The following is a 14493-nucleotide window of genomic DNA, read 5'->3' as shown; positions in this document are numbered from 1 at the left end:
GGAGGATGGAAGAACTGTTACCTGTAATTAGGGAAAAGATTATAGCTTCTGTAATTAGTGCTAATTAGTTATGCCATTAAGATAATGAGAGATTGGAGCGAGTATAAGGTTTACTCGCTACAAGTCTAATTGGGGGTACAAGTGTTGTGTTATTTGACTCTTCAGAGGTTACATGGCGTTTCACCTTTCTTTTTGAAACGTCTTCCACAAAACCGTTAGAGAAGCCATTGTTGACTAGGACCTGCCTTACCCTACAGCAGTGTTGCCAGATTGGGCTACAAATAGCGAATTGGGCTACTTTTGAGCCCCGCGCTCCCAAATTTTTAATTTCGCTACTTGCTACTTTTTGGGCTAATTTAAAAGCAAGATGTGCTAATTTGGGCTATTAATGTTAAGAATGTACGATTGCGAGTTACATAAAAGTAACTAAGCTATAAATAATTGTAATTAATAATAATTGTAAATATTAATTAATACTAAATAATATTATTTAATAAATTAGTCCCAATTCAATGCAGAGTTTTCTTCCAAGCACAGAAACTTGTAAATATAAATACAAGATAATAGATAAATCGATAAATAAATAGACAACTTTCAAATATTGCACCAAGTAATGGCGAGAGGAAAAAAACTAGACAGTATACATTACATTTGAAATTAATAATGGATGAATGGTAATAAATTGGTGTATGTTTGTATGTATACCAGACAAAGTTCATTTAATGGCAGAATTTAGCCATTTTGTGTAAAAACTTTTATATCTCATATTATTAATTATAACTAATCGAAAAAAGTCATAGTTTGTATATACAAGAGATGAAACAGCGAGCCATGAGCTGAGTCCATAAGGAGGCCGAGCTTCCAGAAATACCTTCCTGTGATTGGCTGTTGCGGGGAATACCAACACTCTTTTATGAATAAAATTTAAACTAAGAAATAGGTCCTTGTGCACAACAACAAGGTTGTTGTGAAAAAGAACAACAATTTCTGTTTTGCACCTGACAGAAATCTCCATCTAACTGAATAATTTACTCGAATAAGAGGGCAGAGCAGTGTATCATTATTTGTGTCAAGGCAACCCCCCAATAATAACGTCTCAAGTTAGGTAGCCAGCAAAGTGTTTCTGTAACACTCGTTACATCCTGTAGTATTTAATTATCACTATATTAATATTTTTAAATACTTAACATTTCACTTTTTAGGTAGATTAAAGTTGAAGCAGAATGTCATAAGCAAGGATGGTGTGCTGAATAAAGATGATTTATTAAGTGGATGGAGCCTTTAGCTGATCCCTTCCTGTGATTGGCTGTTGTGTGAATGTCAACAAAGAATATCTACCAATGATATGTCATTTATTATGCACCCCATACCACTTGTGGGCGGAGCTTGGAACCTCCTACCCGAGCACAACAACCCGCCTTATGGGTTGCTGTTTGGCTATTTGTAGTGCGTTGGAAAAAAAGAGATGGCGCTAGTTGTATTTTGCAGGGTAATTTGTTATAAGTGTAATTTGATGTCAAGAGATGGCGTAAGCTGTATCTTATGGCCACTGTTGACCAGCCATTTGATAGTGTTCTCTTCTGCCGACAGATGGCATCAGCTGTGTTATTAGTACTTCCGAATTCCCTTTAAACACTAATCTACAAATAAATCCCTTGGCTTATGATAAGGTTTTATACCATTTATGATAAGTATTAGATAATTGGAGTTCCGCAATTACTTTTATTTATCAACTGTTCAGGATATCATCATATCACGTCTTGTTAGGACGTACTGCTCTCGATTGATGAAGATTAAGCCACCCAAGAGGTGGCACGGGCATGAATAGCCCGTAAATACTGCTCTCTGGGAGCCGGTCGGCCGAGCGGACAGCACGCTGGAGTTGTGATCCTGGGGTCCTGGGTTCGATCCCAGGCGCCGGCGAGAAACAATGGGCAGAGTTTCTTTATTCAGGGGGGTGGGGGAACTATCAAGTGAAAGCGCCAAGCCATTACGATTATATAGCACTGGGAAGGGATCAGGATACGGATTTGGGATGGAACGGTGGAAAGGAATGGTGCCCAATCTCCTGGGCGGTCGGGGATTGAACGCGGACCTGTAGGAAACGAGACCGTCGCTCTACCGTCCAGCCCAAGTGGTTAAGCGTAATATTATTAAAACAACAATTTATGCATATAATAATAGCATTTCACACTAAAAATAGATCGTTTTAGATAGATTTTAAAATGAACGAAATATTAGTAGATACAGTGTTTTGATGAGCTATGATAAGGAAAATAGTTGTGTTATGATGAAATGAATACAACCTACACCGAATTAGGTGTTTCCTGAGGTAAAAAAAAAAGTTAAATTTTTAAAGTACATTTCAGCAGACATAAGATTGTGGTGGTAAATAAAATAAACAAAATTATATACAAATTTAATAGAACAATCTCACACAAGGTGTACATCTTCAGTTGGGTGAAACACCTGAACTATGAAGCTTAAATGAATTGAATATTGTATAATATTTGCTTAGAAGATTGAAGGCGAGTAGAATGTGTTCATGTTAATGAAGACAAAATATACTTTACTATGTGCTATGCTACACATATTCTTCATTATCACCAGCATTCACATATACATCTACTGTCTTGGGCTACGCAAGGAACTGACTAGGCTTCATGGATATCACAACCTCTTAAGTACTTACAGTAATGAGGAATTATACATTAACTTGGTTCTATCAAAAACAAAATGATTTATAATAACTGCAGTCATTAATGATTGACGTGAGAGGTAATATATCTTACATATCTTACAGGAACTTCACAGTAGCAGGTTGTATTTGAGGTAAGATAATTATTTAATTTGTACGTTCTGTAACTTAAGATAGTTTAAGTTTCAATGCTAAAGAAACAAGTAAGAATATATATAATAACCTGGTTAATACTAGTGTTAATATAAGGGGTTAATATCCATGTTAATGCTATAGAGTTAATATTTGGATTAAAGAATTAATATCAGGGTTAATACCCAGGATAATACCAGGGTTAATACCCAGGATAATACCAGGGTTAATACCCAGGATAATACCAGGGTTAATACGACACAGGTCCAAACTCCAAAACACTAGCAACACAACTCTAATATTGATGTCTGATATTTATAATAAAAACCTCACATATATGTTGTATTGATAATGTTAACTATAAGGTCACACATCACAGAAACACCTCCCATAACTTAGTTACAATCTCAGTATTAAGGGAAATGTTGCTTAAGATTAAGGGCAGTGCATATAAGAATTTCCTGCTTGCAACATTGAAATACGCAGCTTGTAAAATTAAGATTGCCAGCTTGCCATGTTAAAATGCCCAGCTTGCCATGTTAAAATACCCAGCTTGCAATATTAAAATACCAAGCTTACAATGTATATATCCAGTTTGCAATGTATAGATACCCAGCTGCATTGTTTAAATACTCACCTTTCCAACTGTTCAAATGCCGAGCTTGCAATTGTTAAAATACCCAGCTTGCAATGTTAAAATACAAAGCTTGTAAATGTTAAAATACACAGCTTGCAATGTTAAAATACCTAGCATGCAATGTTAAAATACCCAGCTTGCAGTGTTAAAATACAAAGCCTGCAAATGTTAAAAAATCCAGCTTATAAATGTTAAAATATCCAGTACGTAATGTTGAAATACTCAGAATGCCATGTTAAAATACACCAACACTATGGGCAAGATGAAGATGGTGCATTAACACCGTCAAAACTTGATAAAAAAAAAAAGAGTAGAAAACATAGTTAGCAAACACACCCTTGTTTACACTTAACCTTATTACTCCTGGAGTTTATACGGCACGGTGGCCTAGGGGTTTGTTTGGTCTGATAAACAAAACGAGAATGACATTATGTTCCTTCCTCCAGCCAAGCTATAACAGCATAACTATACTAACAAATGCCACAGCTTGAGTTTTTACCGACCGTGTTAAGCATTACAAGCAAACTTCCCTTGTGCTATAACACTTTTCACACACGGATTCCTTTGAATATTGGGTAATTTATATTTGATTTCCTGAGTCTTGATGACGTCTTAAACTCTACTTTAAAACTATTCTACAAAATCAAAATAGTCTTCAAGCTACAAGAAACTTGAAGGATGTTCAGTTATATAAATGTTGTTTTAAGAACGATATCTCATAGGGCCTACTTAGCAGTATATGTTGTTTCATAGAAATATAGAGCTACTTAGTCATAAATGTGGGTTAAGATATATAAGCCTACTTAGCAGTAAATGTTGTTTAAGACATAGGCCTACTTACCATTAAAAAAGCTGTACCAAACTTGCTCTAATACTTACGAAAGTACTTGCAATACAGTACCTATTTTAATAATAAAACATACAAAATTGTAATATTACATCAATATTTATTAATACAATATTTATAAACACCACTTAATAGGTAAAGTAGCGTGAGCAAAAGAATATTCAACCAATATATCTCTATTACAGGTTTTATTCTACATTTGTTATAATCCCTCATACAGTTTGTCATGCTTATCATAATGAAAACCCACGTTTTAAATAGTGTCTGAAAAAATGATAACTAATCAAGTCAAAGATACATATTATTCTCTGACATCCTTAAATGCACTGAAAATTGACAACTTTACCGTAATAATTCCTGGTGTAGACTCGTTGAATAGGAACACACTTAACCTGAAGTGCTCTGAAGCTTTACATGTTATAAAAGAAAGCAATAAGACTTCCCGCATCAGAAGAGGGCCTCCTTGCAACCTTTCTTCAAGCAGCAAGAGAAAAGAGTTTCATAATAACATGCAGAGGTGAGAGGGGGATGCTGCATAGAGCTATGGCCAAGAGTTTGTGGGTTAAAGAGAGAGACCTCTAGTGGAACCCAACATCAACACTCAGTAAAAAAATCTCTAGTGGAGTTCAACATCAACACTCAGAGTAGATCAACAAATAAACAGATCAATCATGGAAAATACATTGCATTAGGGCATTTGGTTGGTACGTGTGCAAACAGTGCATGATGTGCATCGGTATTATCAACATGTACACATGATGACAGTGACTGACTCTGTGTGTGCATGGTACGTATTGGTAATCTCAATGTTTACACGGTCCACATGACTGGCAGCACTGTAGTTGCACAGTCTCCAGTGTTACCAACACCACGTGAAGATCAAACAAGATGCAGGCAGAGACGAGACATCTTAGCTTGGCATTTAGGTCTTCAGTCCTGAAGAGGGACAAGACAAGAACTAAGACAAAACATTTCACCTAACACACACACAAATTTAGATAAAATATTATGCAATGGATGGTTAATATTAGCTGTTTAGTTAATGACATGCTTAACTTCTTTTGTCACATTTTTCATTACGTGTTAATTTCTTCATGATTGACATGACAGATCAGTAGGTCAATATGGGTGAGCTTTCACAACAAACCTGAGCACGGATAAATTGTCCTTAGGCTGTGGCGAATTCCATCGATGATATTTGATCCCAGTGGAGAGGAATAATACATTTATAATGAATCTACAATATTTGCAAGCAACGGTGAAGGCCAATCAAAAGGGAGATCCGAAGCAAAACAAATAAAATAATCTTTTTACATTTTCCCTGCACGTTTGTAAACAATAAATGGGTTCAACTTATCTAATCCAAGTCTAAACTTGAAATATTATCAATACATTTTATTAAAATCTTTTCCACCATATTTCTGTCTATGAGTGATCTGCAAGAGACCATTTTTTAGTGTTATTCCAATCAACTGGATGATTGTAGTCTCATGTGCACAAACAATCCACTATCCAACCATTAGAGATATTTTCTTAATTTTGTTCAAATTCTAACCAGTTTCTTCAATGTGCACTTTTCACAACTTTTACAAGGGATTTCATAAACATAACTGCTGTTAGAAACTGAAATTTTTAACGGTATTCAAATTCGTAAATACAACATTAACATTAAACAGTTTTGAGTTATAAGACTACTTTGTTATGCTTTCTGTAAACAAAAGGTGCAGTATATTTTTGTATAAATACCTTCCTTGTGCGTGGATTATAAATTGTTATTTTGGCTTGTTTTAAAATAATATCAATTATATTTTTAGACAGTAGAGATTGGCCCCAAACTAATCTATTAAATTCGCTATCAATAAACTGAGGACTATAAATGCAGAGAGCCCTACCAAATGTGGACGAGAAAACGGATTGCTAGACCATTTTTGTAGTGGTCAGAATAGTAATGTACATACATACGCACCTACGCAAGTAGGCTTCTTATACACTCAAAGCTTCGTTGTTCTACCTTCCCTCTGGAGCCTTGTATTAAAAAAAAGGTAAAGACTCTTCATGCTAAACTTCGTTAGATGTTACCAAAATCAGCACGTTTATAATGAGGTCAGCACCACGAGTTGATTCTAAATTAAGCACCATATTTTGATACCAAAATCAGCACCATAAATTGATACTAAAATCAGCGCGATTAAGTTTCTACCAAAGTCACCGCCATGAGTAGATACCAAATGACACAAGTAGATGCCAAAAGTCAGCGCCATAACTTGATGAGAGATCTAGTCGGGCACCTGGAGAGCCTTGTGTTGCTCGGTGAGGTAGTAGGGCCAATAGATGAGGTTGAAGACGAAGAAGGTTATGGGAAAGAGAGCTCGACACAGACGATCAAACGCTCGGGCGTGGTTCATGTAGGTCTTGGGCGCCTTGGCGGCGGGGTCCTCGACGTCCTCTGCCACCTGTTGGGTCCATGGACACACACACATTAGTCACATCTCTACGGAACTTCAACTACCTGTGATATAATGTTGCAGTTCCCAGCTTACAATTTTGTGTTACGCTTTGAGTAATTTTCTCTATAATGTCAAATAGCAGTGTGTATGTGTGTGTGTGTGTGTTTGTGCAGAGCTTTCTGGTGAAACACTGTAACATCAAACTATGAAATAATAAGGGGGTGATTCCTCTACATTATCACCATTTCACAGTGAAACAAAAAATACAAGTCATGAATAAAAACATGCATGCTCTTATTAGTTTCTAAAATGGCAGACCATCAGAAAAAATCTAGATAAAAGGCTTGCATGAAATCCTTATTAATATGAAGGAAGTGAACCTTCATTATTCTTACCCGCCTCTTTACTAGACGCATCTCTCACTGCTTTACCCTCCAAATACACAAACCAAGGTTAAAATTATTAAGCTTTCGTTCCGAGTTTTGTACGAATGACCGTCACTCTAGTCAATAGACATTACCAGAAACGTTATTCTTAATATTCAGACGTGTTAGATCTTTTGTATTTAACTCAGTGTATCTGATAGCCACTGCCTCTAGTGGTCGTGGATGGGACAGGAAGCCATTGGCTTGTGAAGGCTTCCCATTCCTAATGATAAGTTATTCCAGCTGTAATTTGAATCATAGCTCTGTCCTGGCTTAGACGGTTTGTTGGGCATAGCTTCTATAGCTTCATTGTTCTCTGGGAGAACAACAGCTTTTTGGTTCTTGTTCTGCCTTATAGCTTAATAAGTTTAACATTAAGAATATAAGAATAAAGAAAACTGTGGAAGGTCTATTGGTTCCAACCCGTTCTCGCAAATTCGTAAAGTCAATATTGACTTATTAACTACGTGCATAGGTGATATACTAAACATAATAGATACCCTTAAAAAGATTCATAGAAAACACCAACCATACCTAACCTTGTTAGTATCTTAAGATAAGCATCTTATTGCTTCGTAATTACAATTATTACTTAACCTATACCTATTATAGGTTAGGTAATAATTGCAATTACGAAGCAATAAGATGCTTATCTTAACATACTAAGTAGGTTAGGTAAGGTCGGTGTTTTCTATGAATCTTTTTAAGGGTATCTATTATGTTAAGTATGTCACCTATGCACATATTTAATAAGTCAATATTGACTTATTAAATTTGCGAGAACGGGTTGATTGGTTCATATGAGTCAGCTTCCACTTATATCCACTAGAAATCATTCACATAAAAATATACATGTCTAACCAACGCTTGAAACAGTCCAGTGATCCCACATAGTGTCTTAACCTCTTGACGGAGTTGTCTGGGTGTATTATTGTTCAATACATTAATATGTTCAACATTATAACATGTTCAATACATTTTGTTCAATACATTAACAGCCTTGTCGTGCATGGCTGTGTCTCTACATAACGTCTGATCTTGACATTTTAAATTGTGGCAACATTTGTTAAGAAATTTCATGTAAACTCAATAATAAATGAACAACCATTTATGAGTACAGTTTTTTTTGTATTTGACTTATTGCTAGACGTGCTCTTATGTGGTTCATCAGGAGACCTTAATCAACATAGTTAATGGTCGTACTCTTGGTAAGTGAGGTGCCATAGTGACCACAATGTCTATATAATAACAAGAATCCAAATTTGCCTTCCATATTGAGACTAATTCAGATTAATTATACTGTATATATTTTCCATATGTGTTAAAAATTAATGCATTTTATTCAAACTGATCACTGAAAAGTTCATTGAAGTATAAATACACAACACAGGTTATGGCCAACTTGCACATTTCTTAAAAAATTGACAATAATTCAACAGTGATGCAGACCAAACTTTCGAAGTTAGGCATTGACATTCAGCATTATGGAGAATTATGCCAAGGAGTTCAAAGTACCAGGGCCATGCTGTGGCATGCAATGAATGGGTAAATCATGCATCATGCACGGATCAACTTTAAAACTTGCCAGTTACAACATTTAACCAACTGTGTAGTAATCCACATCGCTGTTTTGAAATTTGTGAAGAATAGCACGTGAGAGTACAATTAAGAAGAGGATATAGAGGTCAACATAGAGGTCACTGAGCACAGCAGTGAGTAGAGGATTAATTACCTAGGATTAAGCGTACTAGGCTTCAGAGCCGAGCGCTGAAGCCTACTCTACTCACAACCAACCACACGTACACAACACAGAGGAGGAAAAACAAAGCGAGTGAGAGTAAAACTATTATGAGTAACAGACAAGGGAGGGAAAAGATATTCTAGTAATAATGTTAGTACTTGTTTTTCTTGCCCAGGCTCCTTCTCATCAAGAACATCGTGACATCCCACCTCTTGAGCGTCGGAGCCGGCCAGCTGCTCGCGTCCACGCCACACAAGGAGGAGGACAACCAACAACAACACCACACAGTTTAGGGACACATGAGGTAAGGTAATAATGGTCAAGTCATATTCTAGAAGAAATTTCAAGATGGATTAGTGGAACATTAAGTCACTAATGGGATAGGTGTGTATGTGACAGGGGCCGGATTGGGCTGGTGGGGACACCGGGTAAATCACCACCCAGCCACTTTGTGGACCAGATGGAGTTGGCTCTCCAGACCTTCTTCGGGTAAGTTACCTTGGTTCGATTCTTCTCCAAGAATCGAACGAGTACTTCCTGCCTGGCAAAATTCTCTTCCCCTGATTGGAATAATTTTCCCCATTGTCGGTCCAAATATTCCCTGACCACCACAATTCCTCTCTGGCCAAGCAAATTCACATCTGGCCGGCCAATACCTACCTAGTTGGCCCAATTTTCTGAAAGCCGGCCCAATCCGGCCTTGACCGTGCAACATTCTAGGATGGTATGAAAAAACGGTGAGCCTGACACTACAATAATGAGTAAACTGACATTTGTATAGAGTAGAGTACCAAACATTTGCCTCCTGTGGATGAGGCCCTGAGTACGGTATGAAAGATTTACTGTGTATATTTATTTTGTATATAAAAACATTTACTGTGTATATTTACTGTGTATATAAAAACATTTACTGTGTATATTTCCTCACAATAATATGGGACAAGTGAGGTATGATCATAAATGTTGTGGATGGAAATGAGATGGAATGAGGTGTTGTAATAAGGGAAACAGACAATATAGAATTACTTATATACAATGAGACCAAGTTGGCTTTACATAACGTAATGACCGAGACAATATGAGAAATAATATTACTTTATATTATACCAAACAATAAATGCATCAAAGTAAATAATTAACAAATAAACTTAACAGATGCATCGAATTAAAAATTATATAATTTTTAAAATATTATTTTAATTATTAAAATAAATTAAATTAATTTTGTCACGATTTTTTCTTGAAATAGAGATGAAATAATGGTGACTTAAGAGTTACACATACATATTTAATAGGTAATACAAAATAATAGTCTTGTCTCGAGTGGAGTTGAGATAAAAACTATAGAGTCCAAGAACCAAGCAACAGTTTGATAACAGTGAGGAGGATAGGATCAGAACAATACTTGAACACTGAACACATGTTCACCGAACAGTCAACACCTGAACAACCGTTTTCTGAAGCTTATATTTGATATACTCATTAACCTTCCATTCACCTTTTATTTATACTCATTAACCTCTTGTACAAAGGTCAAGCAATAATAAACTTATTGCTATATGAGTGAAATTAAATTCTGAAATTCCTGGGAGAGGACCTGAGAGGACTCCAGGTGGAGAGGTTGTACAGGGCGTGACTCTTCTGTAGAAGACAACCTTGTGGTTCACTCACAGTCACTTAAGGAACTCCCACTTAATGAGGAAGGCCCATAAGAAATGTCACTTTAATATTAACTGGAACACGAAGTCCACATCATAATTGATAATTTAAAAACGTCATGTAATTTCACCAAGTTTCAGAAAACAAAAAATACAATAAGTAGAACTATATTAAGGAAATTCAATATTCATCCAAGTATTACAGATTAATTAAAAGATAATAATGTCATACTTGACCAAGACCACAGAATCTAAGCAAAATATCCATTTACTTAAACTTGGCAAAGCCCCGTTATAATATATCAATCAGGATGAGACTTTAATATACAGTATACTAAAGCAGTTCACCCTTTCTGTAATTAATAATATGTAAATATTATATAACCTGGTAGTTATAACCTTATTGTAACGACTCAACAACCTGGCAGCCATCTTCCATCCTGGGGCCAGATTCACGAAAGCACTTACGCAAGCACTTACGAACGTATACATCTTTCCTCAATCTTTGACGGCTTTGGTTACATTTATTAAACAGCTTACAAGCATGAAAACTTCCCATTCAACTGTTGTTATTGTTATAAACAGCCCCCTGATGCTTCGGAGCTCATTAACTGTTCAATAATTGGAAACAAAGCAGCCAAAGATTGAGAAAAGATGTACAGGTTCATAAGTGCTTGCGTAAGTGCTTTCGTGAATCTGGCCCCTGGACAACAACAACAACACGACACAGAAGACAGTTCCACACGATGGAGTTAAGCTGCAGATAACAGCGTTAATATGGGGGGACGCAATTATTTAACTTACAGCCTTAGGGATCTTGAAGATTTTGGAGGCCGGGTTGACGATTTTCTTGTTGGCCAGCCAGTTGACGAGGGTGAACTCGAGCAGGGCGCCGAACACCATGATCATGCACATGCCGATCCATACGTCTATGGCCTGCAACAAGGGGCAACATTGGCTTTAAGTAAACAAGGTATTTGCAAACTCGACAAAAACACTATTTTTTTGTTGAACTGAAAAGGTGACAATACCCGCCTAAACAGCAATATATATATATATATATATATATATATATATATATATATATATATATATATATATATATATATATATATATATATATATATATATATATATATATATATAGACAGAGGAGGCGGGAGAAGTGCACGTACCTTGACAGATGAGGCGGAAGAAGCGCACGTACCTTGACAGATGAGGCGGGAGAAGCGCACGTACCTTGACAGCACAGACGGGAGAAGCGCACGTACCTTGACAGCACAGGCGGGAGAAGCGCACGTACCTTGACAGAGGAGGCGGGAGAAGCGCACGTACCTTGACAGAGGAGGCGGGAGAAGCGCACGTACCTTGACAGCACAGGCGGGAGAAGCGCACGTACCTTGACAGAGGAGGCGGGAGAAGCGCACGTACCTTGACAGCACAGGCGGGAGAAGCGCACGTACCTTGACAGAGGAGGCGGGAGAAGCGCACGTACCTTGACAGAGGAGGCGGGAGAAGCGCACGTACCTTGACAGAAGAGGCGGGAGAAGCGCACGTACCTTGACATAGGAGACGGGAGGGAGCTGAGCCCGGATGCCCGAGGCCAGGGTAGTGAGAGTAAGGAGCGTGGTCACGCCCAGAGACACCCGGCCGGGCACGGCGTTGGGGTCCAGCCAGAAGGACACCCAAGAGATGGACACGATAAGGATGGTGGGCACGTAGGTCTGCAGGACATGGTAGCCATTCTGGCGCCGCAGGCTGAAGTGGACCTTCAGTCCGCTGAAATTACCTACAGGAAGGAAATATTACACGTACTATAGTTAATCCTGGATGTGTCTAATGCTCTGGCGAGAACCAGAAGCAAAGTTTACCATGTTGTAATTAGCTCAAATGTCAAGAGTTTCATAAACTCATGAACTGGGGTGATGTTTCCATAGCCCCTTAGAGTGCTAAGATCCCTTGTAAGATCAACTCAACGAGGGTTCGTAACTGAGACACGTAAATCCTTGATAAATCTTGCTCCTAGTTCTTATAAGCCCTTGGTCAGTGCCAGAGTAACCGTTATCTAACCGGAACACTGCTATGTGCTACAAAAGGTCAGTATACAGTGAACTATCTTGCATACATATAGCATTATACTGACCTGTAACGAAGTGCTGGGTGAAGCTCTCTGTTTCGTGGCTGAGAAGGTCAAACTGGGCGATCTCCAGTTCATCCGGCAGTTGAATCGGGTCCACCTTGACCCATTCATAGGTGATGACGTCAACGGTGTTGGCATCTGAGACGGCCAGAGGACAACATGAACAATATCAATGAATACAACACGTGTGTTGTGGTGTGAACAGCTGTAGTGGTGAGACACGAGGCGACAAGTGTCACTCGCTGGCTCATGTGGTGACCTCTTATGTGGCTTATGGCTTATGCTGGCTTATGGCTTATGCTGGCTTATGTGGCTTATGTGGTGACAACCACTGACAATGGTGGTGGTGTCCTGAGACCACTGATGGTGATGATTGTATGATCTGATTCATCCTGAGACCACTGATGGTGATGATTGTATGATCTGATTCATCCTGAGACCACTGGTGGTGATGATAGTATGCTCTGATTCATCCTGAGACCATTGATGGTGATGATAGTATGCTCTGATTCATCCTGAGACCACTGATGGTGATGATTGTATGGTCTGTGTCATCCTGAGACCATTGATGGTGATGATTGTATGGTCTGTGTCATCCTGAGACCATTGATGGTGATGATTGTATGGTCTGTGTCATCCTGAGACCACTGATGGTGATGATAGTATGATCTGATTCATCCTGAGACCACTGATGGTGATGATAGTATTATAGTATAATGACATACTAGACTCTGAATCTAGAAGTTAGCAGATTGAGTATATATATATTGCCATGCTTATACCTCTAAATACCTTCACATAGCGTTAATAATTATGTTAATTGGCCAGATCAACGTGCAGAGATGCAGCATCCACCACCCAGCAGAGCCCTTCCACACACACACACACACCACACACACACACACACACACACACACACACACACACACACAGTGTACAGGGTTGTACAGCAGCACAGGTGCTGTGTGTTTACAGTTCAGAGGGGTGTAAAGCAGCACACACCTCACACAGAGGAGGAACCAACCACCAGGAGACCGCCAGCACCAGGCCACCACCACAATCTTCAACACAGCGCCTTCTCCAGGGGCCGCGCGGGGGCGCTGCCCCCTGGAGACTAATGACACAACACTCACAGTGTGCGCCGGAGGAACGTGCAAGCAGTTTTGGAGAGGGCAGGAAGATGCGAGGTTGTCTGTTTAACTGGCGAAAGCTGTTTCAAATGGGTAAGTATGGAAGCTTATTATTTTGGGGGAATGATGAGGAGTGATCACCAAAGCTGTTGGGAAATAAGGTGTAAGATGCAGGCATGTTGTGGGTAAAGCGGGAGGAGGAGAGAGCATGGGCGGAGTACTCACAGGAACTGATGGAGGAGCCACACACCTGCGCGTCGAAGGGATAGTTCTCAAACTCCATACTGCAGGCGAGCGTCAGCGTCACCCTGCCAGGGGTGGGGAGACCAAGTGAACCCAAGCCCGAACACCCTGTAGTGCGCACGCCTCTCACCGCACGCCCGTCACAACACAGCCCAAGCATAATGAAACGCGTATTGTATCCTCACTATCGCCTTCCTCAGGCCACAACACTACCCACCGTCACCACCCACGACTAGCTGACTTTGGTATGGGTGGTGAGATGAAGGCAGGAACACTGTCTTCTCTCTCTCCTGACCCAGCACTTCACACCTGTCATCATACTTCGAGGTCTCCCTCACACACTCACTACCTCACAGCCCGCACCTGGTCCCTACTACTCATGTCCTTAATGGCAA

The 14493-nt window shown here is 39.0% G+C and overlaps 1 protein-coding gene across 8 annotated transcripts in view; it reads right to left on the bottom strand.

The window, feature by feature from the left end:
• Positions 1 to 2406: 2406 nt before the first annotated feature.
• Positions 2407 to 14493, bottom strand: part of LOC123760000 (glycine receptor subunit alpha-3) — a 49605-nt gene continuing 37518 nt past the window's right edge. For 3 of the 8 annotated variants that reach the window (XM_045745324.2, XM_045745322.1, XM_045745326.2), the window contains 6 exons: positions 14081 to 14163; positions 12729 to 12863; positions 12145 to 12374; positions 11390 to 11521; positions 9086 to 9160; positions 2407 to 6767 (listed from right to left, as the gene is read on the bottom strand). In XM_045745324.2, coding sequence (XP_045601280.1) covers positions 6591 to 6767; positions 9086 to 9160; positions 11390 to 11521; positions 12145 to 12374; positions 12729 to 12863; positions 14081 to 14163 — 832 coding nt within the window. In that variant the 3' untranslated portion in view covers positions 2407 to 6590. The remainder of the gene's footprint in view (positions 6768 to 9085; positions 9161 to 11389; positions 11522 to 12144; positions 12375 to 12728; positions 12864 to 14080; positions 14164 to 14493) is intronic. The other 5 variants (XM_045745323.1, XM_045745327.1, XM_069325375.1 and 2 more) reach the window with 4 other exon arrangements.

Source organism: Procambarus clarkii, chromosome 16 (genome assembly GCF_040958095.1).
Source record: "Procambarus clarkii isolate CNS0578487 chromosome 16, FALCON_Pclarkii_2.0, whole genome shotgun sequence".
In the NCBI taxonomy this organism is placed as follows: Eukaryota; Metazoa; Arthropoda; class Malacostraca; order Decapoda; family Cambaridae; genus Procambarus; species Procambarus clarkii.
The sequence above is the reverse complement of the archived record's forward strand: the minus strand, read 5'-3'. Positions and strand labels throughout refer to the sequence as shown.